Source organism: Pseudophryne corroboree, chromosome 7, assembly GCF_028390025.1.
Source record: "Pseudophryne corroboree isolate aPseCor3 chromosome 7, aPseCor3.hap2, whole genome shotgun sequence".
Taxonomy (NCBI): Eukaryota; Metazoa; Chordata; class Amphibia; order Anura; family Myobatrachidae; genus Pseudophryne; species Pseudophryne corroboree.
In genome coordinates, this window is record NC_086450.1 from 281776315 (window position 1) to 281800745 (window position 24431).

General features: G+C 47.9%; 1 protein-coding gene across 1 annotated transcript in view; it reads right to left on the reverse strand.

The window, feature by feature from the left end:
• PDAP1 (PDGFA associated protein 1) overlaps nucleotides 1–24431 on the reverse strand; it is a 112779-nt gene that overhangs the window by 22966 nt on the left and 65382 nt on the right. The window contains exons 5-6 of the mRNA XM_063934158.1: nucleotides 12834–12955; nucleotides 10140–10291 (exon numbers count right to left, since the gene is read on the reverse strand). Of these exons, the coding sequence (XP_063790228.1) occupies nucleotides 10140–10291; nucleotides 12834–12955 (274 nt within the window). The remainder of the gene's footprint in view (nucleotides 1–10139; nucleotides 10292–12833; nucleotides 12956–24431) is intronic.

Here is a 24431-nt window from a genome sequence, read left to right on the forward strand (position 1 = left end):
TGAAATTCATTCATCATTTCTTACATGCCGAAACTCTAACCTTACTTACACACTCTCAACTCCTAGCACGCTTTCCATCCTTACCAATCCCAATTTTTCCCTTCCTTCAAGCATGTAGTTACGTACAAAAGGTCACATCTTCATTAACTGTACAGGATAGCTCCCATGCCCTGGACAAAACATTACGACACACCCAAGATGGTAGCTTTCCCACAGCACTCATATATACATATTCCCGCACTCTACTGGATGTTGAAACCGGCTCAACAGGCCTCCTAAAGTGGAAGTTGGAATTCCCAGACCTCACAATGAAACTAATTCTGGAAGCCAACACATACTTAGACAAAACACTAGGCTCAGTCACATACTCAGAAATGCACCAAAAAATTTTGCATAGAGCATATATCACCCCCAAGCTACGACACCTTATCGGTGCAGCCCCATCCTCTCACTGCTTCAAATGCACTGCTCCAGAAGCAGATCTCGTACACTGCCTATGGTCGTGCCCCAAGGTATATACACTCTGGCAGACACTCCAGTCATATATCACAACAGAATTACAGTTACAATTTACCATTACTAAGACGTGGGCATTCTGGGGCATATTCCCAAAACAACACCCCCCCCGGTCTGACCAAAGGACAACGCATTCTCTTAATTAAACTGGCAGCAGCCACAAAAAAAACGATCCTATCACAATGGATATCCACTGACCCAACCCCCATCTCACTACTACATCCTAGGATCTCGCATCTATTCCACCTAGACTGGACCAATACCGCCTTACAGAAAGACAAACTGACCGAGAGATTTTTCCACACTTGGCTACCCTATATCCAGACCCTCCCCCAGGTTACAAAGGAAGCTCTACGGAAATGCTTTAAAGATACAAAATGGTATTTGCAGGAGACATTGGACTCCGCACCTCCCCCCTTCTGAACCCCAGACTCTATATCACACATCTCTATCACCTAACTCTCCCACGCTCCAAAGGTTACTACACACCCTCTGCTGTCTCCATAATATTACTACCTAGGGCTTACACGGAGTATAATTGTATTTCTTGGTACTATTTGTTCGTAATGTACTGTTCATATAATGCATACTGTTAACCCTGTTTTACTGGTACTTCACTGGTCAATAAAAAACACTTTGAAAAGAATCCAAAGGGGAACATTTGGAGTTACGGTTGTTTCCCTTTACTGTTTTTCTAATAGTTCTTGCCATTCCATTCTGGAAGGGAAGATAGTACACAACGCCGTACAGAGGTGCGTCAGGATCAGAACATTGTCCGGTGGTCCCTGTATAAAGGTGCAAATCGTTGTTTCTCTCTGACTTTTCCTTGACACAGGGATCGGCTGTTTCCAACAACACAAAGGTTGGAGGTGGTTTTTTTTTCAGAGTTGATAATGACCGGTAAACGTTCGGGGTTTTTCCATGTGAAAAGAGGTCTGCAGATCCAGGGTTGGATCGGTTTTCCTGTGACACTTCATCAAGGTGTTCAGTTACTTAACCGGTTGGCTGCGGCCGGAGAGGCCTTTTTTGGTGGCAATGGCAGTAGATGCACAGTTTTGCTGTTGGGTGGAGAGTCTGGTAACCGCTATATTAACAAGCTTCGTTCAGGAGGTGAACGACAGAGAAATAGAGTTCCTCTGCTGCCGTGATCTCCATCCGGGAAAAATTTGGTCGTCATCGAGGAGTTTTCACAGTCGTGACAAGTCTTTGAGGATTGTCGCAATTGGATATGTTGGCGTCTCGCCTCCAGGAGAGGCCTCAGGGTTATTGTTCCAGGTCAGGGGACGCTTAAGCTATAGCAGTGGACAACCTCGTGACACCGTGGTTTTTGGTCGGTCTAGGTGGCCTCTCCGCTTTCATTTTGGTTTGAAGGTGATGAACGTGGGATGAACAAAGGTTCAGGCGATCCTCTTGGATCCGGTCTTGCCACGGAGGGTTTGCTATCCAGGTGTTCATGATTTACTCATAGAAGATTCCTGACCTTTTTCTTTACGTGAGGATCTGTGACAACAAGATCAGGGCGTGTTTCAAGAATTACCGCGGTTGCGTCTGACGTCGTGGCGGTGGAATGCCAAATCCTAATCCGAAAGGGTGTTCCCAGTGAAGTCCTTTCCTTAATTTGTTAAGCTAAGAAAGAAGTAACGGCTAAGCTTGACCACTGTAGTGGGCGTAACTATGTGTTTTGGGTGTATCCAGGAAGGCTCCTATGGAAGTCTTTCAGCTAGGTCGTTCTTATCCAAACCGGTGTGGAGGCAAGTTTAGAGTTGGGAGTGTGGCCTAATAATTTCTTTACGAAAACTTCTTTCTTGGAAAGTGGTCATGCTCTTGGCTTTGACATCCGTAAAGCGGGTGTCGGATGTGGTGGTTTTGTCTCACAAGAGCCTTGTTTGATCTTTCATGTGGATAGAAAGGAATTGAGAACTTGTTTAGTAGTTCTGCCGAGAGTGGTTTCTGGGTTTCGCAGAATTTGGCCTATTTTGATGCCGGTGGTTATTTAGGCGTTAGCTGATTCAAATTCCCTCGATGTAACCAGGGATTTGAATATTTAGGTCACCATTTTGGTTAAACGCTGGATCTGGGATGCTATTTGGCATGTTCGTTCTACGGCTGGATTGCCGTCACCAAAGTCGGTGGAGGCCCATTATACTGGGAAGATGGGCTCTTCTTGGGCGGATGCCCGAGGAGTCTCGGCGGGTCAACTTTGCAGAGTGGATACTTGGTCGGGTTCAAACGCTTTTGCTATGCTCTACAAGTTTGATACCCTGGTCGAGGGGGACCTTTTTGTTTGCTCAATATGTGCTGCAGAGTCGTTCGCACTCTCCCGCCCGTTCTGGAGCTTTGGTATTGACCCCATGGTCCTGTTGGAGTCCCCAGCATCCTCTAGGACGTATGAGAAAATAGGATTTTGGTACTTACCGGTAAATCCTTTTCTCTTAGTCCGTAGAGGATGCTGGGCGCCCGTCCCAGTGCGTACTGTGTCTGCAGTTATTGTTTTTGGTTATACTTTCGTGGTGTTTCTTCTCTGTCGGACTGTTGCTGATGCTGTTCAGGCCATGGCATGAGGTGTCTTATTATTGGTTGTGTTAGCACACAGGTTGTGTTACATATTCTCTCAGCATGTGGCTGTGTCTTTTTCATGCCGTAGGCTGGTTTTCTATTGAATGCCACGTTCTGCGCTGTGTTCGTGGTGCGAGCTGGTATGACACTCACCGTGTTTATAAATTCTTTCCTCGAAATGTCCATCTCTCCTGGGCACAGTTTCTAACTGAGGTCTGGAGGAGGGGCATAGAGGGAGGAGCCAGTTCACACCCAGTTTAAGTCTTTATAGTGTGCCCAAGCTCCTGCGGATCTGTCTATACCCCATGGTCCTGTTGGAGTCCCCAGCATCCTCTACGGACTAAGAGAAAAGGATTTACCGGTAAGTACCAAAATCCTATTTTTCTCTTACGTCCTAGAGGATGCTGGGGTCCACATTAGTACCATGGGGATGTACCAAAGCTCCCAGAACGGGAGGGAGAGCGCAGAGGCTCCTGCAGAACCAATTGACCACACTTAAGGTCCTCAGAGGCCAAAGTATCGAACTTGTAGAACTCTGCGAACGTGTTCGACCCCGACCAAGTAGCCGCTCGGCAAAGCTGTAAAGCCGAGACACCCTGGGCAGCCGCCCAGGAAGAGCCCACCTTACGAGTAGAGTGGGCCTTAACAGATGTAGGACACGGCAAACCTGCAGTAGAATACACATGCTGGATAATGAACCTGATTCAGAGATCATCTGCTTAGAAACAGGACACCCAAGTTTCTTGGGATCATACAGGACAAACAGAGGGTCCGATTTCCTGTGACAAGCAGTCCTCTTCACGTAGATTTTCAGAGCCCTTACAACATCCAAGGACTTTGATGAAATTGAGGCGTCAGTAGCAACTGGCACCACAATAGGTTGGTTGATATGAAATGCCGACACAACCTTCGGAAAGGAACTGCTGACGTATCCGGAGCTCAGCCCCATCTTCATGGAAGATCAAGTAGGGGCTCTTACAAGACAAACCACCAACTCCGACACACGTCTAGCAGAAGCTAAGGTCAACAAAGTGACAGCCTTCAACGTGAGAAACTTAACCTCCACCTCCAGTAGAGGTTCGAACCAATCCGATTGGAGGAACTGTAACACCACGTTACGATCCCAGGGTGCCATAGGCGGAACAAAGGGAGGCTGGATGTGTAGAACCCCTTTCAAGAAAGTCTGAACCTCAGGGAGAGAAGCCAATTGTTTCTGGAAGAAAATGGATAGGACCGAAATCTGGACCTTTACGGATCCCAACCTCAGGCCCATATCCATACCTGCTTGCAGGAAGAGGAGAAACCATCCCACTTGAAACTCCAATGTAGGAAAGTTCTTGGACTCGCACCAAGATACATATTTTTCCAAATGCAATGGTAATGTTTAGACATTACTCCTTTCCTAGCCTGTATCAGGGTAGGAATAACCTTGTTCGTAATGCCCCTCCGAGCTAAGATCTGGCATTCAAACCTCCATGCCGTCAAACGTAGCCACGTCAAGTCTTGATAAGCGAAAGGCCCTGCTGCAGCAGTTCCTCCCAAAGAGGAAGAGGCCTCGGCTCTTCCAGCAGTAAATCCAGAATATCCGCGTACCAAGCCCTTCTTGGCCAGTCCGGAGCAATGAGGATTGCTTGAACTCTTGTTCTCCTTATGAGCTTTAGAACCCTTGGAATTAGTGGAAGTGGAGGAAACACGTATACCGACTGGAAAACCCACGGAGTTACCAGGGCATCCTCTGCCACTGCTTGCGGGTCTCTTGACCTTGAGCAATACCTCCGAAGTTTTTGTTGAGGTGCGAGGCCATCATGTCTATTTGAGGAACCCCCCAAAGATTTGTCACCTCCGTGAACGCCTCTGGATGGAGGCCCCACTCTCCAGGTTGGAGATAGTGTCTGCTGAGGAAGTCCGCTTCCCAGTGGTCCACTCCCGGAAATGAGAATTGCTGACAGTGCTAACGCGTGCTTTTCCACCCAGAGGATGATTCTTGTTACCTCTGACATTGCAGCTCTGCTCTTTGTTCCACTCTGTCTGTTTATGTAGGCCACTGTCGTTACATTGTTCGACGGCACTTGAATGAGTCGATCTCGCAGAAGGGGAGTCGCTTGGAGAAGACCGTTGTATACAGCTCTTAGTTCCAGAATGTTTATTGGAAGACTGGATTCCAGACTTGACCACCTTCCTTGGCAGGTTTCCCCTTGCGTGACTGCGCCCCAGCCTCAGAGACTTGCATCCGTGGTTAGAAGGATCCAGTCCAGAATCCCGAACCTGCGGCCCTCCAGAAGGTGAGGCATTTGTAGCCACCAGAGAAGTGAAATCCTTGCTTTCGGCGACAGATGTATCCTCAGGGGCATATGTAGATGAGTACCCGACAGACCACTTGTCTAGGAGATCCAATTGGAAGGATCGAGCATGAAACCTTCCGAACTGCAGAGCCTCGTAAGAGGCAACCATCTTCCCCAGAAGACGAATGCACAGATGAATCGATACCCGGGCTGGCTTCAGGACATCCCGAACCATTGATTGTATCACCAACGCTTTCTCCACCCGTAGAAACACCCTCTGCACTTCCGTGTCGAGGATCATCCCCAGGAAAGAATCTCCTTGTCGGCTCCAAATATGACTGTGGAAGGTTCAGGATCCAACCATGGATCCTGAGCAGATGAGTTGTGAGAGCAATGGACTGCAACAGCTTCTCCCTGGACGACGCCTTTATCAGCAGATCGTCCAGGTATGGAATTATGTTCACTCCCTGTGTGCAGGGGAGAACCATCATCTCTGCAATCACCTTGGTGAAATCCCTTTGTGCCGTGGAGAGACTGAATGGCAGTGCCTGAAATGGATAGTGACTGTCTAACAGTGCAAATCTGAGATAAGCCTGGTGCAGAGGCCAAATCTGATGTGGAGATATGCATCTTTGATATCCAGGGATACCATAAACTCCATCTCCTCCAGACCTGAGATCACCGTTCTCAGAGACTCCATCTTGAATTTGAACTCCCTTAGGTACGGGTTTAGCAATTTCAAGTTCAAAATTGGTCTGACCGAACCATCCGGTTTCGGTACCACAAAAAGGTTTGAATAATAACCCATGTTGTGCATATCAGGTGGAACTGGAACAATGACCTCTGACTTTTCCAATTTTTGGATAGCTTCCTGTAGGACAGTTCTCTCTGACCGTAAAGTTGGCAAGCCTGATTTGAAGAATCGGTGAGGTGGGGTTTCTTGAAACTCCAATCTGTATCCCTTGGACACAATATCCTGTACCCAGGGATCCAGGCCAGACAACACCCAAAAGTGGCTGAATCGTCTGAGGCTCGCCCCCACCAGCCCGTCCTCCAGGCTGTGTTGTCCACCGTCATGCTGAGGATTTTGAGGTGCCAGAAGCAGGTTTCTGGTCTTGGGAGCCTGCGGATGCAGGCTTTTTGGATTTTGCCTGCCCACCTCTAAAAAAGGTGGTAGGAGGCTTGGACTTTGTCTTAGCGGGCCGAAAGGACTGCGATGCAAATGAAGAAAAGGGTTTCTTCGCAGAAGGCGTAGCTGAGGGAAGAAAAGGTGACTTACCCGCGCTAGGTTCTCCACACTTCTCCTGGATTTCCCGTCTGCAGACCATTGGCATAGCCAGAGACCCCTTTGAGCTGAGACAGATATGGAAGATATCCTTGCAGTCAGCGTACCCAGGTCCTTCATGGATTCCACCATGAACCCCGCAGAATCCTGTATGCTACGTAAAAATAATTCAATGTCACTTCTATCCATTGAATCCAAATCCTCTAGTAACGTGCCTGACCACTTTACTATAGCTTTAGAGATCCATGCGCAGGCAATAGTAGGCCTCAGCGCCACCCCTGAAGCAGTGTATATGGATTTGAGCGTAATGTCAATCTTACGATCAGCCAGTTCTTTAACGCGGTAGACCCAGGGACAGGTAAAACCATCTTTTTCGACAGTCTGGAAACAAATGCGTCCACTATGGGTGGGTTTTCCCATTTTTTTCTATCTTCCTCAGGGAAGGGAAAAGCAACCAGAATCCTTTTCGGAATCTGGGTTTTTTTTCTCCGGGTTTTCCAAGGATTGTTCAAATAAAACGTTTAATTCTTTAGACGCAGGGAAGGTTAGAGAGGCTTTCTTATTGTCTGTGAAGTAAGCCTCCTCAACCTGCTCAGGTGTTGTGTTAGTAATATTTAACACATCTCTAATGGCCTCAATCATGAGCTGCACCCCCTTTGCAAGGGATGCCGCCCCCCTCAGCACGTCCCCATCACCGTCTGCCGTGTCATCTTGCATAATATAGGTAAGTGCACGTTTCTGTGGGTATATGCTAGAGGATTTTGAAGGAATAGGTTCCTTCAAAGAGGGGACGGTGGTGACAGGCAGAGTAGATGACACCACAAGACGGGCTACATGTGTGAATCTACTGGTGGCGGGGTATCCCACTTGTTACTCAACTCCGCAGAGATAGGATAACGAGCTAGCATCTTTTTAGACAGGGAAAAGGTCTTTCCTGGAGTAGACAAGGATTCCTGACGTATGTCAATCAAATGGTCATAATGTGGTAAGACTAATTTAGTAACCTTCTGACATTTGAACTTATCAGGTTTCTTAGACGTATCAGGAGGGTCAATCTCATCATCAATCTGAAGAATCAGCTTGATATCCTCCACTAGGTCAAGAACATCAACCTGTGTTGTAGAATCTTCATCAGAAGCAGCGGTATCAGCATCTGATGTATCAGTATATTCCCCATCCGAATCAGAAGAATCATCCGAAATAGTGGAGGATTGTGAGGAAGAAATGGCCAGCTTAGATGACCCTTTGGTTCCAGTAGGGCGAGGGTTAGGTTTTTGTTTAAACCAAGGACTGATTTAATTGCTGTAACTGGGATGACAGAGTATCCGCCCATGGTGGATTAACTACAGGGACAATATGTGGCTGTAATGGCACAGGAGGTCCCACAGGGGTCGTAAGTCTTGTTACAAGCGTAGTCAGCATATTTGAAAATGCAGCCCAATGTGGATCTGCCACAGGTGCTGCCGGCTGACTAGGGAGTGCAGAACACCCAGTACCTGGACACTCAGCAGAAAACATTTCCTCAGGTAAATCCTTTGCGCCAGCACTGCACGATGCAGGAGAGTCTGCGCATTTCCCTCCCTGTGCAGCAGACATTATTGGGACTGTAGCCTTAGGGCGTATCAGTACAATATAGCCAGACAAACACAATACCTGACAAAACCCCCCTAAGATATGTGACTGCAATGCAGAGCACAAACAGAGGATTTAAGTGCTATGAGGTGACTGAAACACACAGTGAAAAATACAAAACAGTATATCCTGTGGAACATTATATGGTATATATGAGACCCTGACGCACTTAGCCCCCCCCAGGGCACACAATATAGTGATAGCAATGTGTGTGATACACAGAATAGAATCCACACAGCAGCTATAGGTACACACAGTCACAAGTACAATGCAGAAATTACTACATATAAACAATAAGACTGCACTAGACTAGCAATACTACATAAAGATATGTATGTATACAGATACAACAATGCACCATAAACACTGGATGTATATCACAGAATACTTGTACTAAATATTCATATAGTAGTGCACTTGTTCTTAACTAACTGTGTCTAAACGACATGTAGAATACTTAAGTGTCCTGTAAATGCACAGCGCTGATGACAGGCGGCTTTACAGAGGAGACAGTGCTCAGCAGTCCCAGGATCAGCGCAGCTCTGTGAAATGGCACCCAATCGCTGACAGGGCTTGAGAGAGAAAGATGCAGCTCCAGGGCGGGAACATCTGCTGTAGATGGCGCCCGGAGCTGGGGGAGGAGATACAGGTCAGCGTCTTATCCCCTCTGCTGGACTTCACCACCGGGTACTATGGAGCCTATAATAAATGGATTTAGTAAATCTGACCTGTGCTCCCTGCCCTGGTGGATATAGTGAGGTCCCTGCACGGCCACAGTAGCCTCGCCAGCGGCGCGGTCCGTCTCCTGGGACCGCGACCGCATCGCCCTTCCAGAGAGAGACAGAGTATGGAACCAGCACACGGCGCCCTTATCGCCAATGCCAAGATTAGCTGGGTCGCAGACCAAGTACATAGATTAGGGATTTAGTACACTAGAAAATTGCTCCTCCCCTGCTATGACCCCCTGGTACCGCTGAGGTAAACTGGAGGCTTTCTGGAGGAGCTACGCATCCCTGTCAGTCAGAGCCTGTGTCAGCTGCAGTAGGGAAAATGGCGCTTGTGAGCTGCTGGGTCCACTCATAATGAAGCTCCGCCCCTTCAATTGCGCACGGTCTTCCCGCTCTTCTTTATACTGGCTTATGTGTCTGGGTGCATAAAATGGAGACAGACTCCCTTTATGGCTGTGCTGCCAGTCTGGGTACTGTGTACACAAAAGTGTACTTAGTCAGGAGACTCAGTCCACCCCGCGTAGAAGCCGTGCGTCTCCGTACCCTCATGCCGCCATAATGGCCTGCGACCCGCTAACCGGAACACTGGCTTAGTACTCACCACTTCTTTGTTCTGGCTCTGTTAGGGGAGGTGGCGTGCTGAGAGAATGTACGCTCGCCGTGGTGGGGCATGCGAATAGTTCCCTCAGGAGCTCAGTGTCCTGTCAACGGGGAATACCCCTTAGTGGGGTTAGGCCGTTCCCCCCCATAAGTCCCACGAAGCAGGCAGGCTAGTGCCATCCAGTCCTGCCTGAAAATAACAAACTTAGAAAATAAATGCAGAAAACTCTTCAGAAGCTTCCAGAGACGTGACCGGCTCCTCTGAACACATTTTCTAAACCGAGTCTGGTAGGAGGGGCATAGAGAGAAGAGCCAGCACACACATGGCTCCTAGTGGACCCGTCTATATCCGATGGTACTAAATGGATTCCCAGTACTCCCTAGGACGTAAGAGAAAACTTTTTTACTGAGGGAGGATTGTTTGATTACTAAGAACTCCCTATGAGTGAGCCAGCTACACCACCATAGTAGCCAGCTACAGTAGCCAGCTACACCACCACTCTAGTTTTTATTGTTCCAGTGCAAAGAGAGTATACTCACTTTTTTTCTCTTCCACTTTTTTCTTTGCTGCTTCTTCTCTCTGTTTTCGTATAATTGCTAGACGGGCCAAGTCAGCCTTTGCTTGGTCTGTTTTTCCTGCTAAATGCATCTTCATGTAACGCTCCTTTGCCTTCTGCTTTTCTATTTCTTCCCTATTCCAAATACAAAACACACTATTACTCTAGGATATATGCACTAGGGTATACTGCTCATTTGCCCTATGAATGGTAAAAAATAATCACCACTAAGACAGAGCAGCAACAGATCTAGAACTTAAATCAAGATATTAATTGCAAGCAAGCGGTCCATGCTAAAAATCACATTCCATCAGTTTGGGAAGACATAAATTTAATGATTTACTGTATCCATGCAAATTTAATAACCTTTAGGGGATATCCTATTAGCCCCGGTAAATTAATCTAATCGAATTAGCCCCGAGAAACCATCACGAGATGCGGCTTATTGGGGATTTTGTTTTACCTGCCTCAGGCAGGCGAAACCAAATCCCTGGAAATAGCCCAGCTGTTTCTCATGAAAACACACAGGTTTCACTGAACCTGTGTGTTTTCGGGAGAAAGGCATATTTTTTTTTTAACAGGTGATCTATCAGGATAGCCTGTAAAAATAAAAATTAAAGTTGGTGAAACATCGGGAAAAATTGCTAAAAACTTGTGTTTTTTGCACCCGATGTTTTACCTGGGCTAATATGATATCCCCCTTTTTCTTTTTTAAATCACCGATATCTTTGGAGCCACTATCATTTTTCATCCTAACACAGGTTCAAGATCAAAAATAAAATATTTTTCTAACATTTTATTTGGTCATGGAATGAAGATGTCTTTACTTAAGATTTCCTAACACTTAGGCAGGGTACACACTGAAACGACCAGCAATCCTTCCGACTTTCCCGATGATTTCCCTTGAGCCCAGAACAAGTAAGATTGAGCGTGCAAACACTGTGCAATCTTACAAAATAATATAATCTATGGCAGGGGCGGCCAGACTTTTGGAGTCGGTGATCTACTGTGAAAGCTAAAAAGCTTTTGTGATCTACCTAGGAGGAATAATAGCGCGCGCCGTAGGTGCGTGCGGGCAAAAAGGGGCGTGGTATAACAAAAAGTGGGCGTGGTATAACAAAAAGTGGGCGTGGTATAACTAAAAAAAGGGACGTAGCCTTGCTGCGCAGAGTGTAATTACTGCCTCACACGAAATAACACATTGGCCCCCACAGGTAAAAACCTCAAACACATATGCCCCCACAGTGCCAGATACACATGCCCCCACAGTGCCATGTGCCCACAGTGCAGGATATGCCCCCACAGTGCCAGATACAGATATGCCCCCACAGTGCCAGATATGCCCCCACAGTGCCAGCTACACATGCCCCCACAGTGCCATGTGCCCACAGTGCCAGATATGCCCCCACAGTGCCAGATACAGATATGCCCCCACAGTGCCATGTGCCCACAGTGCCAGATATGCCCCCACAGTGCCAGATTACAGATATGCCCCCACAGTGCCAGATATGCCCCCACAGTGCCAGAAATGCCCTCAGTGACATGTGCCCACAGTGCCAGATACAGATATGCCCCCACAGCGCCAGATACAGATATGCCCCCACAGCGCCAGATTACAGATATGCCCCCACAGTGCCAGATATGCCCCCACAGTGCCATGTGCCCGCAGAGCCAGATATGCCCCCAGTGCTAGATATGCCCCCACTGAGCTATGTGCCCACAATGCCAGATATGCCCCCATAGAAGAGCTCACCGTTGGTGTGTGGAGAGCGCAGCGCGCGCTTCTCCTGTCTGCCACTCTGCCTCCTCAGTTTGATCTCCGGCGGTGACGGCAGCGTGTATGGCTCAAATCAGGTGCCGGTCCGCGAGCTCTCATTGGCTAACGAACCGGCACCTGATTTGAGCTATACACTCGGCCGTCACTGCCGCAGACCAGACTGAGGAGGCAGAGCGGCAGGCAGGAGAGGCGCGGCTTCGGGTGGCTGGGCGGCGGATCGCGATCGACTGTTTGGCCACCCCTGTTCTATGGTATAGATCGTTGCTCCTGTACACACTAGAATGATCACTGGCTAATTATACAATGGGAATATTGTCAGGACGTCTGCTTGGCAGTACACACTGCATGATAAGCAGCAAATTGCTATCGATATTGCTAGGTTTGATGTGCAGCACATCAAACCTGACGACATTGCATACGGCCGCGGGAGCGCACATAACGAGAATATATACTGAGCAATGTAGGCAAGTAAAGCCAGACGGGACAATATATCGTTCAGTGTGTACCTGGCTTAAATATAATACTTCCAATACAGCTAGAAACCATCGACAGTCCTCAAAAATCACGATATTAAAAAACTGATAATTGACACTATACCAGTCTGTGACAGGTCCCACACTTGGTTACTGCATTTCTAATGAAAAGATTCCAGGGTGAAAGAACAAAACTAAATCCCCCCCCCCCCCAAAAAAAATAAGTTAAAAAATAATAAAATAATAATAATAATAATAATAATAATAATAATAAATAATAATAAATAAATAAAAAATAATCGAAAAGCACCAATTAGAGTGAGAATTCCCAAATAATTCCATAATGATCCAGGATATAAGAACTGAAACACAGTTTAAAAACACAGTTTGCATCAACAGAATAACCACTAATCTGACAGGAAGTTACCTCTCTCTTCGCGACAGTTCCTTAGGACCTTCCAGATCAATCTGAGCAACCTTTTTAGACGCTTGTGCTGCCCGATTAGGATTCTCTATGTCAATCAGCCCTTCCACTCCTTTGCGCTTTGCCTGAAACATAAGTGGGGAAACACACAAAAAAAAAAAGCTCAATAAAAACTCCTTTCCTGAAATACATTTTATAAATATACACACACATACAAACAGGAAATTCAGCACTCACCATAGCAAGCTCACTTGTCGTCACAACATCAATAAATAAATGATGGGGGTTTAATTAGTATATTGGCCAATGCACAGAAGCCTGCAAACCGCTCGCCAAGGTACCCCACCTTCTTGCAGGTCCTACACTATCACAAAGTCTTAAAAATTAAAACCTGTGTGATACAGTTGCCAGGTTTTAATTTTTAAGACTTTGTGATAGTGTAGGACCTGCAAGAAGGTGAGGTACCTTGGCGAGCGGTTTGCAGGCTTCCGTGCATTGGCCAATTCACTAACTAAACCCCCATCAAATATTTATTGATGTTGTGAGGACAAGTGAGCTTGCTATGGTGAGTGCTGAACTTTCTGTTTGTATGTATTAGGGTAGGTGGCCATGGGCTGCATGCACCCCACCCTATGAGTGGCGAGTGCGGATGCTGCACCCCGCTTCTAGGGTGGCGAGTGCTGTGGTTTTCTATATTTGTTTGTATGTATATATATTACAATATAATATAATATAATATAATATAATAGGACACAGAACACACCCACTTGTGTATGGCCCAGTTGAAGGTGTTACATCCCCAACTTCATACAATGGGCCCTCAGTAATACCCCATTTCCATCTAATGACGCGTGTCGCAGTCGGGAAGCCTGACACGGGTGCTACCCGGCTGCGACCCGCATCAGCCCCCTTTCTTTCGATCTGTCATCTCCAACCCGGCATATTGCCGGGTTGGTGACGTTGCCCGGTGACGCAGTGGAGGCGGCGTTGGGAGATCACATGATCTCCCAGCGCCACCCTCCCATACAGCGTGAACGGGAGCCGGCACTGCACAGTTCAACCCTGCAAGCTACCAGAGTTGGAATACCGGGTCGCTCGACCCGGATTATTCAAACTCAGCCCTTTTACACCAGCCAGCAACACGGGTTATGCGCGTTCATGTGCAATAACCAGTGTTGTATGCTGGTTGGGGGAAAAGGGGTGTCAATGATCAGGACATTCTGGCAGTGCCATTGTGCAAGTCATGGAAACTAAGTTCTTGGTGAAGATCAGAGGACAAATCAAAAAAGTCTGGAGGGAAGTACCCGAAAATAAAAGTGTGCTCTCTGGAACATGAATTTAAGGAAGACCTGGTGATCCACCAAAATGGATATCCAGGGATACCAGAATTTCCTCTACAACAATGACTGGTTCACTACTGACTTAAGTAATACTATTCTGAATCCAGACCATAAATGGGATCTGTTCTTGAGGTACACAACCATACAAAAAGACAGAACACCACAACCCTGTCTTCACTGGCATCAGTAAGAGTACCTGTCTGCTGACTGCATAAGATGTGTGTTTCGGATTTCAGAGACATATTCATTTTCAAGGAAAAAAAGAAAAAGAAAAAAAAAAGATAACAACCCCCCCTTCGCCCCTCTAGAGGATCGGAGTAACAAACTGGAGGACAAAATGGTAGAAATGTTACAATGCAGTGTGTACGTTTATTATCTATAATGTAAATACTGTAAATCTAAAGCTAAAAATATCTATATCTAGCTTTATTTAATTTTTTTAAAGGTGCTCTGCAGATGCCAAGTCATACTGACACTTGAGGTTCTCCAAGTGCCAGCGTGCCATGGCAGATAATTGTGTGTGAGCTAGCTGAGACCTGAAGTGCGTCAGTAAATAAATTAAAATAATATTTATTGTCCCTCATTCACTCCTAAATGAGTGTGGGAAAAGTAGTAGCGCTATCAGCACAGGTAGTATTCCTACTAGAGTGCAGGCAGGGCACTGAAATATGAGCATGGCATGGCTGCAAACATCAAAGGTGCCCAAAACGGGTGCCATGACTGGCCACCAAAGGGGGGTGCGGCACCGCTGGGGTCACTCTTGCGGACATGCCCAGCACTTGCCGTGTTGCTGGGCTTCCCCCTCACTGTGAATAAATAAGATTTTACTCACCGGTAAATCTATTTCTCGTAGTCCGTAGTGGATGCTGGGTACTCCGTAAGGACCATGGGGAATAGACGGGCTCCGCAGGAGACTGGGCACTCTTTAAAGAAAGATTAGGTACTACATCTGGTGTGCACTGGCTCCTCCCTCTATGCCCCTCTTCCAGACCTCAGTTAGGGAAACTGTGCCCGGAAGAGCTGACATTACTAGGAAAGGATTTGGAATCCAGGGTAAGACTCATACCAGCCACACCAATCACACGGTACAACTCGTGATAACTATACCCAGTTAACAGTATGAACAACAACTGAGCCTCATTAAACAGATGGCTCAGAACAAAAAACCCTATAGTTAACAATAACTATATACAAGTATTGCAGAAGTCCGCACTTTGGACGGGCTCCCAGCATCCAGTACGGACTACGAGAAATAGATTTACCGGTGAGTAAAATCTTATTTTCTCTGACGTCCTAGTGGATGCTGGGTACTCCGTAAGGACCATGGGGATTATACCAAAGCTCCCAAACGGGCGGGAGAGTGCGGATGACTCTGCAGCACCGAATCAGCAAACTCAAGGTCCTCCTCAGCCAGGGTATCAAACTTGTTGAATATTGCAAACGTGTTTGATCCCGACCAGGTAGCAGCTCGGCAAAGTTGTAAAGCCGAGACCCCTCGGGCAGCCGCCCAAGAAGAGCCCACCTTCCTTGTGGAATGGGCCTTGACTGATTTAGGATGCGGCAGTCCAGCCGCAGAATGTGCAAGTTGAATCGTGCTACAGATCCAGCGAGCAATAGTCTGCTTAGAAGCAGGAGCACCCAGCTTGTTGGGTGCATGCAGGATAAACAGCGAGTCAGTTTTTCTGACTCTAGCCGTCCTGGAAAATAAGAATTTACTTACCGATAATTCTATTTCTCGGAGTCCGTAGTGGATGCTGGGGTTCCTGAAAGGACCATGGGGAATAGCGGCTCCGCAGGAGACAGGGCACAAAAAGTAAAGCTTTAGGATCAGGTGGTGTGCACTGGCTCCTCCCCCTATGACCCTCCTCCAAGCCAGTTAGGTACTGTGCCCGGACGAGCGTACACAATAAGGGAGGAATTTTTAATCCCGGGTAAGACTCATACCAGCCACACCAATCACACCGTACAACTTGTGATCTAAACCCAGTTAACAGTATGATAACAGCGGAGCCTCTGAAAAGATGGCTCACAACAATAATAACCCGATTTTTGTAACTATGTACAAGTATTGCAGATAATCCGCACTTGGGATGGGCGCCCAGCATCCACTACGGACTCCGAGAAATAGAATTATCGGTAAGTAAATTCTTATTTTCTCTATCGTCCTAGTGGATGCTGGGGTTCCTGAAAGGACCATGGGGATTATACCAAAGCTCCCAAACGGGCGGGAGAGTGCGGATGACTCTGCAGCACCGAATGAGAGAACTCCAGGTCCTCTTTTGCCAGGATATCAAATTTGTAGAATTTTACAAACGTGTTCTCCCCTGACCACGTAGCTGCTCGGCAGAGTTGTAATGCCGAGACCTCTCGGGCAGCCGCCCAAGATGAGCCCACCTTCCTTGTGGAATGGGCCTTAACCGATTTAGACTGTGGCAGGCCTGCCTCAGAATGTGCAAGTTGAATTGTGTTACAAATCCAACGAGCAATCGACTGCTTAGAAGCAGGCGCACCCAACTTGTTGGGTGCATACAGTATAAACAGCGAGTCAGATTTTCTGACTCCAGCTGTCCTGGAATATATTTTCAGGGCCCTGACAACTTCTAGCAACTTGGAGTCCTCCAAGTCCCTAGTAGGTGCAAGGCACCACAATAAGCTGGTTCAGGTGAAACACTGACACCACCTTAGGGAGAGAACTGGGGACGAGTCCGCAGCTCTGCCCTGTCCGAATGGACAAACAGATATGGGCTTTTTTGAGAAAAAACCACCAATTTGACACTCGCCTGGTCCAGGCCAGGGCCAAGAGCATGGTCACTTTTTATGTGAGATGCTGCAAATCCACATATTTGACTGGTTTTAAACCAATGTGATTTGAGAAATCCCAGAACTACGTTGAGATCCCACAGTGCCACTGGAGGCACAAAAAAGGGGTTTGTATATGCAATACTCCCTTGACAAACTTCTGGACTTCAGGAACTGAAGCCAATTCTTTCTGGAAGAAAATTTACAGGGCCGAATTTGAACCTTAATGGACCCCAATTTGAGGCCCATAGACACTCCTGTTTGCAGGAAATGCAGGAAACGACCGAGTTGAAATTTCTTTGTGGGGCCTTCCTGGCCTCACACCACGCAACAAATTTTCGCCACACGTGGTGATAATGTTGTGCGGTCACCTCCTTTCTGGCTTTGACCAGGGTAGGAATGACCTCTTCCGGAATGCCTTTTTTCCCTTAGGATCCGGCTTTCCATCGCCATGCCGACAAACGCAGCTGCGGTAAGTCTTGGAACAGACATGGTACTTGCTGAAGCAAGTCCCTTCTTAGCGGCAGAGGCCATAAGACCTCTGTAAGCATCTCTTGAAGTTCCGGGTACCAAGTCCTTCTTGGCCAATCCGGAGCCATGAGTATAGTTCTTACTCCTCTACGTCTTATAATTCTCAGCACCTTAGGTATGAGAAGCAGAGGAGGGAACACATACACCGACTGGTACACCCACGGTGTTACCAGAACGTCCACATCTATTGCCTGAGGGTCCCTTGACCTGGCGCAATACCTGTCCCGTTTTTTGTTCAGACGGGACGCCATCATGTCCACCTTTGGTATTTCCCAACGGTTTACAATCATGTGGAAAAACTTCTCAATGAAGTTTCCACTCTCCCGGGTGGAGGTCGTGCTGAGGAAGTCTGCTTCCCAGTTTCCATTCCCGGGATGAAAAACTGCTGACAGTGTTATCACATGATTTTCCGCCCAGCGAAAAGTCCTTGCAGTTTCTGCCATTGCCCTCCTGCTTCTTGTGTCGCCCTGTCTGTTTACGTGGGCGACTGCCGTGATGTTTTTCCCACTGGATCAATACCGGCTGACCTTGAAGCAGAGGTCTTGCTAAGCTTAGAGCATTATAAATTTACCCTTAGCTCCAGTATATTTATGTGGAGAAAAGTCTCCATACTTGATCACACTCCCTGGAAATTTTTCCCTTGTGTGACTGCTCCCCAGCCTCTCAGGCTGGGCTCCGTGGTTACCAGCATCCAATCCTGAATGCCGAATCTGCGGCCCTCTAGAAGATGAGCACTCTATAACCACCACAGGAGAGACACCCTTGTCCTTGGATATTGGGTTATCCGCTGATGCATCTGAAGATGCGATCCGGACCATTTGTCCAGCAGATCCCACTGAAAAGTTCTTACGTGAAATCTGCCGAATGGAATTGCTTCGTAGGAAGCCACCATTTTTACCAGGACCCTTGTGCAATGATGCACTGTTTTTAGGAGGTTCCTGACTTGCTCGGATAACTCCCTGGCTTTCTCTTCCGGGAGAAACACCTTTTTCTGGACTGTGTCCAGAATCATCCCTAGGCACAGCAGACGTGTCGTCGGGATCAGCTGCGAATTTGGAATATTTAGAATCCACCCGTGCTGATTGTAGCAGTATCCGAGATAGTGCTACTCCGACCTCCAACTGTTCCCTGGACTATGCCCCTATCAGGAGATCGTCCAAGTAAGGGATAATTAAGACGCCTTTTCTTCGAAGAAGAATCATCAATTCGGCCATTACCTTGGTAAAGACCCCGGGGTGCCGTGGACAATCCAAACGGCAGCGTCTGAAACTGATAGTGACAGTTCTGCACCACGAACCTGAGGTACCCTTAGTGAGAAGGGCAAATTTGGGACATAGAGGTAAGCATCCCTGATGTCCCGGGACACTATATAGTCCCCTTCTTCCTGGTTCGTTATCACTGCTCTGAGTGACTTCATCTTAATTTGAACCTTTGTAAGTGTTCAAAAAAAAATTTTTTTTTTTTTTTTTTTTTTAGAATAAGTCTCACCTAGCCTTCTGGCTTCAGTACCACAATATAGTGTGGAATAATACCCCTTTTCTGTAGTAGGAGGGGTAATTTAATTGTCACCTGCTGGGAACACAGCTTGTGAATTTTTTCCCATACTACCTCCTTGTCGGAGGGAGACTTGGTAAAGCAGACTTCAGGAGCCTGCGAAGGGGAAACGTCTCGACATTCCCATCTGTACCCCCGGGATACTACTTGTAGGATCCAGGGGTCCTGTACGGTCTCAGCGCCATGCTGAGAACTTGTCAGACGCGGTGGAACGCTTCTGTTCCTGGGAATAGGCTGCCTGTTGCAGTCTTCTTCCCTTTCCTCTATCCCTGGGCAGATATGATCTTATAGGGACGAGAGGACTGAGGCTGAAAAGACGGTGTCTTTTTCTGCAGAGATGTGACTTAGGGTAAAAAACGGTGGATTTTCCAGCAGTTGCCGTGACCACCAGGTCCGATGGACCGACCCCAAACAAGTCCTCTTCCTTTATACGGCCATACTGTGCCGTTTGGAATCTGCATCACCTGACCACTGTCGTGTCCATAACATCTTCTGGCAGTTATGGACATCGCGTTTATTCATGATGCCAGAGTGCAAATATCCCTCTGTGCATCTCGCATATATAGAAATGCTCTATAGTCAATAAAATACTGTCCCTGTCAAGGGTATCAATATTTTTAGTCAGGGAATCCGACCAAGCCACCCTAGCTCTGCACATCCAGGCTGAGGCGATCGCTGGCCGCAGTATAACACCAGTATGTGTGTATATACTTTTTATTATATTTTCCAGCCTTGTCAGCTGGTCCTTGAGGACGGCCCTATCTATAGACGGTACCGCCACTTGTTTTGATAAGCGTGTGAGCGCCTTATCCACCTTAAGGGGTGTTTCCCAACGCGCCCTAACTTCTGGCGGGAAAGGGTATACCGCCCATAATTTTCTATCGGGGGGAACCCACGCATCATCACACACTTTATTTAATTTATCTGATTCAGGAAAAACTATGGTAGTTTTTTCACATCCCACATAATACCCTCTTTTGTGGTACTTGTAGTATCAGAAATACGTAACACCTCCTTCATTGCCTTTAACGTGTGGCCCTAATAAGGAATACGTTTGTTTATTCACCGTCGACACTGGATTCAGTGTCCCTTTTTAAAAACCCTTGACGGTGTTTTTGAGACGTCTGGACCGTACTAATTGTTTGTCGGCCGTCTCATGTCGTCAACCGACCTTGCAGCGTGTTGACATTATCACGTAATTTCCTAAATAAGCCATCCATTCCGGTGTCGACTCCCTAGAGAGTGACATCACCATTACAGGCAATTGCTCCGCCTCCTCACCAACATCGTCCTCCTACCTGTCGACACACACGTACCGACACACAGCACACACACAGGGAATGCTCTGATAGAGGACAGGACCCACTAGCCCTTTGGAGAGACAGAGGGAGAGTTTGCCAGCACACACCAAAAACGCTATAATTATATAGGGACAACCTTATATAAGTGTTTTCCCTTATAGCATCTTAATATATATATAAGCATATCGCCAAATTAGTGCCCCCCCTCTCTGTTTTAACCCTGTTTCTGTAGTGCAGTGGAGAGCCTGGGAGCCTTCCCTCCAGCCTTTCTGTGAGGGAAAATGGCGCTGTGTGCTGAGGAGATAGGCCCCGCCCCTTTTTCGGGCGGCCTCGTCTCCCGCTCTTAACGGATTCTGGCAGGGGTTAAATATCTCCATATAGCCTCCGGAGGCTATATGTGAGGTATTTTTAGCCAAAATAGGTATTCATTTGCCTCCCAGGGCGCCCCCCTCCCAGCGCCCTGCACCCTCAGTGACTGCCGTGTGAAGTGTGCTGAGAGGAAAATGGCGCACAGCTGCAGTGCTGTGCGCTACCTTTAGAAGACTGAGGAGTCTTCTGCCGCCGATTCTGGACCTCTTCTTACTTCAGCATCTGCAAGGGGGCCGGCGGCAAGGCTCCGGTGACCATCCAGGCTGTACCTGTGATCGTCCCTCTGGAGCTGATGTCCAGTAGCCAAGAAGCCAATCCATCCTGCACGCAGGTGAGTTCACTTCTTCTCCCCTAAGTCCCTCGTTGCAGTGATCCTGTTGCCAGCAGGACTCACTGTAAAATAAAAAACCTAAGCTAAACTTTCCTAAGCAGCTCTTTAGGAGAGCCACCTAGATTGCACCCTTCTCGGCCGGGCACAAAATCTAACTGGCTTGGAGGAGGGTCATAGGGGGAGGAGCCAGTGCACACCACCTGATCCTAAAGCTTTACTTTTTGTGCCCTGTCTCCTGCGGAGCCGCTATTCCCCATGGTCCTTTCAGGAACCCCAGCATCCACTAGGACGATAGAGAAACATAGATTTTCAGGGCCCGGACTACATCCAGCAACTTGGAAGCCTCCAAGTCCCGAGTAGCCGCAGGCACCACAATAGGTTGGTTCAAATGAAACGCTGATACCACCTTTGGGAGAAATTGGGGACGAGTCCTCAATTCTGCCCTGTCCATATGGAAGATCAGATAGGGGCTTTTACATGACACAGCCGCCAATTCTGACACACGCCTAGCCGAAGCCAAGGCCAAAAGCATGACCACTTTCCACGTGAGATATTTCAACTCCACGGTCTGAAGTGGCTCAAAGCAATGTGATTTTAGGAAATCCAACACAACGTTGAGATCCCAAGGTGCCACTGGAGGCACAAAAGGGGGCTGAATATGCAGCACTCCCTTAACAAACGTCTGAACTTCAGGCAGTGAAGCCAGTTCTTTTTGAAAGAATGTAAGACAGGTCCGAAATCTGGACTTTAATGGATCCCAATTTTAGGCCCATAGTCACTCCTGACTGTAGGAAGTGCAGAAATCGACCCAGCTGAAATTCCTCTGTTGGGGCCTTCAGAGCCTCACACCAAGCAACATATTTTCGCCATATGCGGTGATAATGTTTTGCTGTCACATCCTCACTAGCTTTTATCAGCGTAGGAATGACTTCAACCGGAATGCCCTTTTCCATCAGGATCCGGCGTTCAACCGCCATGCCGACAAACGCAGCCGCGGTAAGTCTTGGAACAGACAGGGCCCCTGCTGTAGCAGGTCCTGTCGGAGCGGCAGAGGTCAAGGGTCCTCTGAGATCATTTCTTGTAGTTCCGGGTACCAAGTCCTTCTTGGCCAATCCGGAACGATGAGTATAGTTCTTACTCCTCTCTTTCTTATTATCCTCAGTACCTTTGGTATGAGAGGAAGAGGAGGGAACACAAACCGACTGGTACACCCACGGTGTCACTAGAGCGTCCACAGCTATCGCCTGAGGGTCCCTTGACCTGGCGCAATATCTTTTTAGCTTTTTGTTGAGGCGGGACGCCATCATGTCCACCTGTGGCCTTTCCCAACGATTTACAATCAGCTGGAAGACTTCTGGATGAAGTCCCCACTCTCCCGGGTGGAGGTCGTGCATGCTGAGGAAGTCTGCTTCCCAGTTGTCCACTCCCGGAATGAACACTGCTGACAGTGCTATCACGTGATTCTCCGCCCATCGGAGAATCCTTGTGGCTTCTGCCATCGCCATCCTGCTTCTTGTGCCGCCCTGTCGGTTTACATGGGCGACCGCCGTGATGTTGTCTGACTGAATCAGCACCGGCTGGTTTTGAAGCAGGGGTTTTGCTTGACTTAGGGCATTGTAAATGGCCCTTAGTTCCAGAATATTTATGTGTAGGGAAGTCTCCTGACTCGACCATTGTCCTTGGAAGTTTCTTCCCTCAGTGACTGCCCCCCAACCTCGGAGGCTTGCATCTGTGGTCACCAGGACCCAGTCCTGAATGCCGAATCTGCGGCCCTCGAGAAGATGAGCACTCTGCAGCCACCACAGCAGAGACACCCTGGCCCTCGGGGACAGGGTGATCAACCGATGCATCTGAAGATGCGATCCGGACCACTTGTCTAATAGATCCCAGTGAAAGATCCTTACATGGAACCTGCCGAAGGGAATTGCTTCGTAAGAAGCTACCATCTTTCCCAGGACTCGCGTGCAGTGATGCACAGACACCTGTTTTGGTTTCAGGAGGTCTCTGACCAGAGATGACAACTCCTTGGCCTTCTCCTCCGGGAGAAACACCTTCTTCTGTTCTGTGTCCAGAATCATGCCCAAGAACAGCAGACACGTCGTAGGAACCAGCTGCGACTTTGGGATATTCAGAATCCAGCCGTGCTGTTGTAGCACTTCCTGAGATAGTGCTACTCCGACCAACAACTGCTCCTTGGACCTTGCCTTTATAAGGAGATCGTCCAAGTACGGGATAATTATAACTCCCTTCTTTCGAAGGAGTATCATCATTTCGGCCATTACCTTGGTAAATACCCTCGGTGCCGTGGACAGACCAAACGGCAACGTCTGGAATTGGTAATGGCAGTCCTGTACCACAAACCTGAGGTACTCCTGGTGAGGTGGGTAAATGGGGACATGTAGGTAAGCATCCTTGATGTCCAGTGATACCATATAATCCCCCTCTTCCAGGCTTGCAATAACCGCCCTGAGCGATTCCATTTTGAACTTGAACTTCCTTATATAAGTGTTCAAGAATTTCAAATTTAGAATTGGTCTCACCGAACCGTCTGGTTTCGGTACCACAAACATTGTGGAATAGTAACCCCGTCCCTGTTGAAGGAGGGGAACTTTGATTATCACCTGCTGGAGGTACAGCTTGTGAATTGCCGCCAGTACTACCTCCCTGTCCTGGGGAGTAGCTGGCAAGGCTGATTTGAGGTAACGGCGAGGGGGAGACGTCTCGAACTCCAGCTTGTATCCCTGAGATACCACCTGAAGAACCCAGAGATCCACCTGTGAGCGAACCCACTGGTCGCTGAAGTTCCGGAGACGGGCCCCCACCGCACCTGGCTCCACATGTGGAGCCCCAGCGTCATGCGGTGGACTTAGTGGAAGCAGGGGAGGATTTTTGTTCCTGGGAACTGGCTGTCTGGTGCAGCTTTTTCCCTCTACCCCTGCCTCTAACCCGCTTTCCTTTCTGAGGCCGAAAGGACTGTACTTGATAATACAGTGCTTTCTTAGGCTGTGAGGGAACCCGAGGTAAAAAAGTCGACTTCCCAGCTGTTGCTGTGGATACGAGGTCCGAGAGACCGTCCCCAAACAATTCCTCACCCTTATAAGGCAAAACTTCCATGTGCCTTTTAGAATCAGCATCACCTGTCCACTGCCGAGTCCATAATACTCTCCTGGCAGAAATGGACATTGCATCAATTCTAGATGCCAGCCGGCAAATGTCCCTCTGTGCATCCCTCATATATAAGACTACGTCTTTAATATGCTCTATGGTTAGCAAAATAGTGTCCCTGTCAAGGGAATCAATGTTATCAGACAGGGAATCAGACCATGCGGCTGCAGCACTACACATCCATGCTGAAGCAATAGCAGGTCTCAGTATA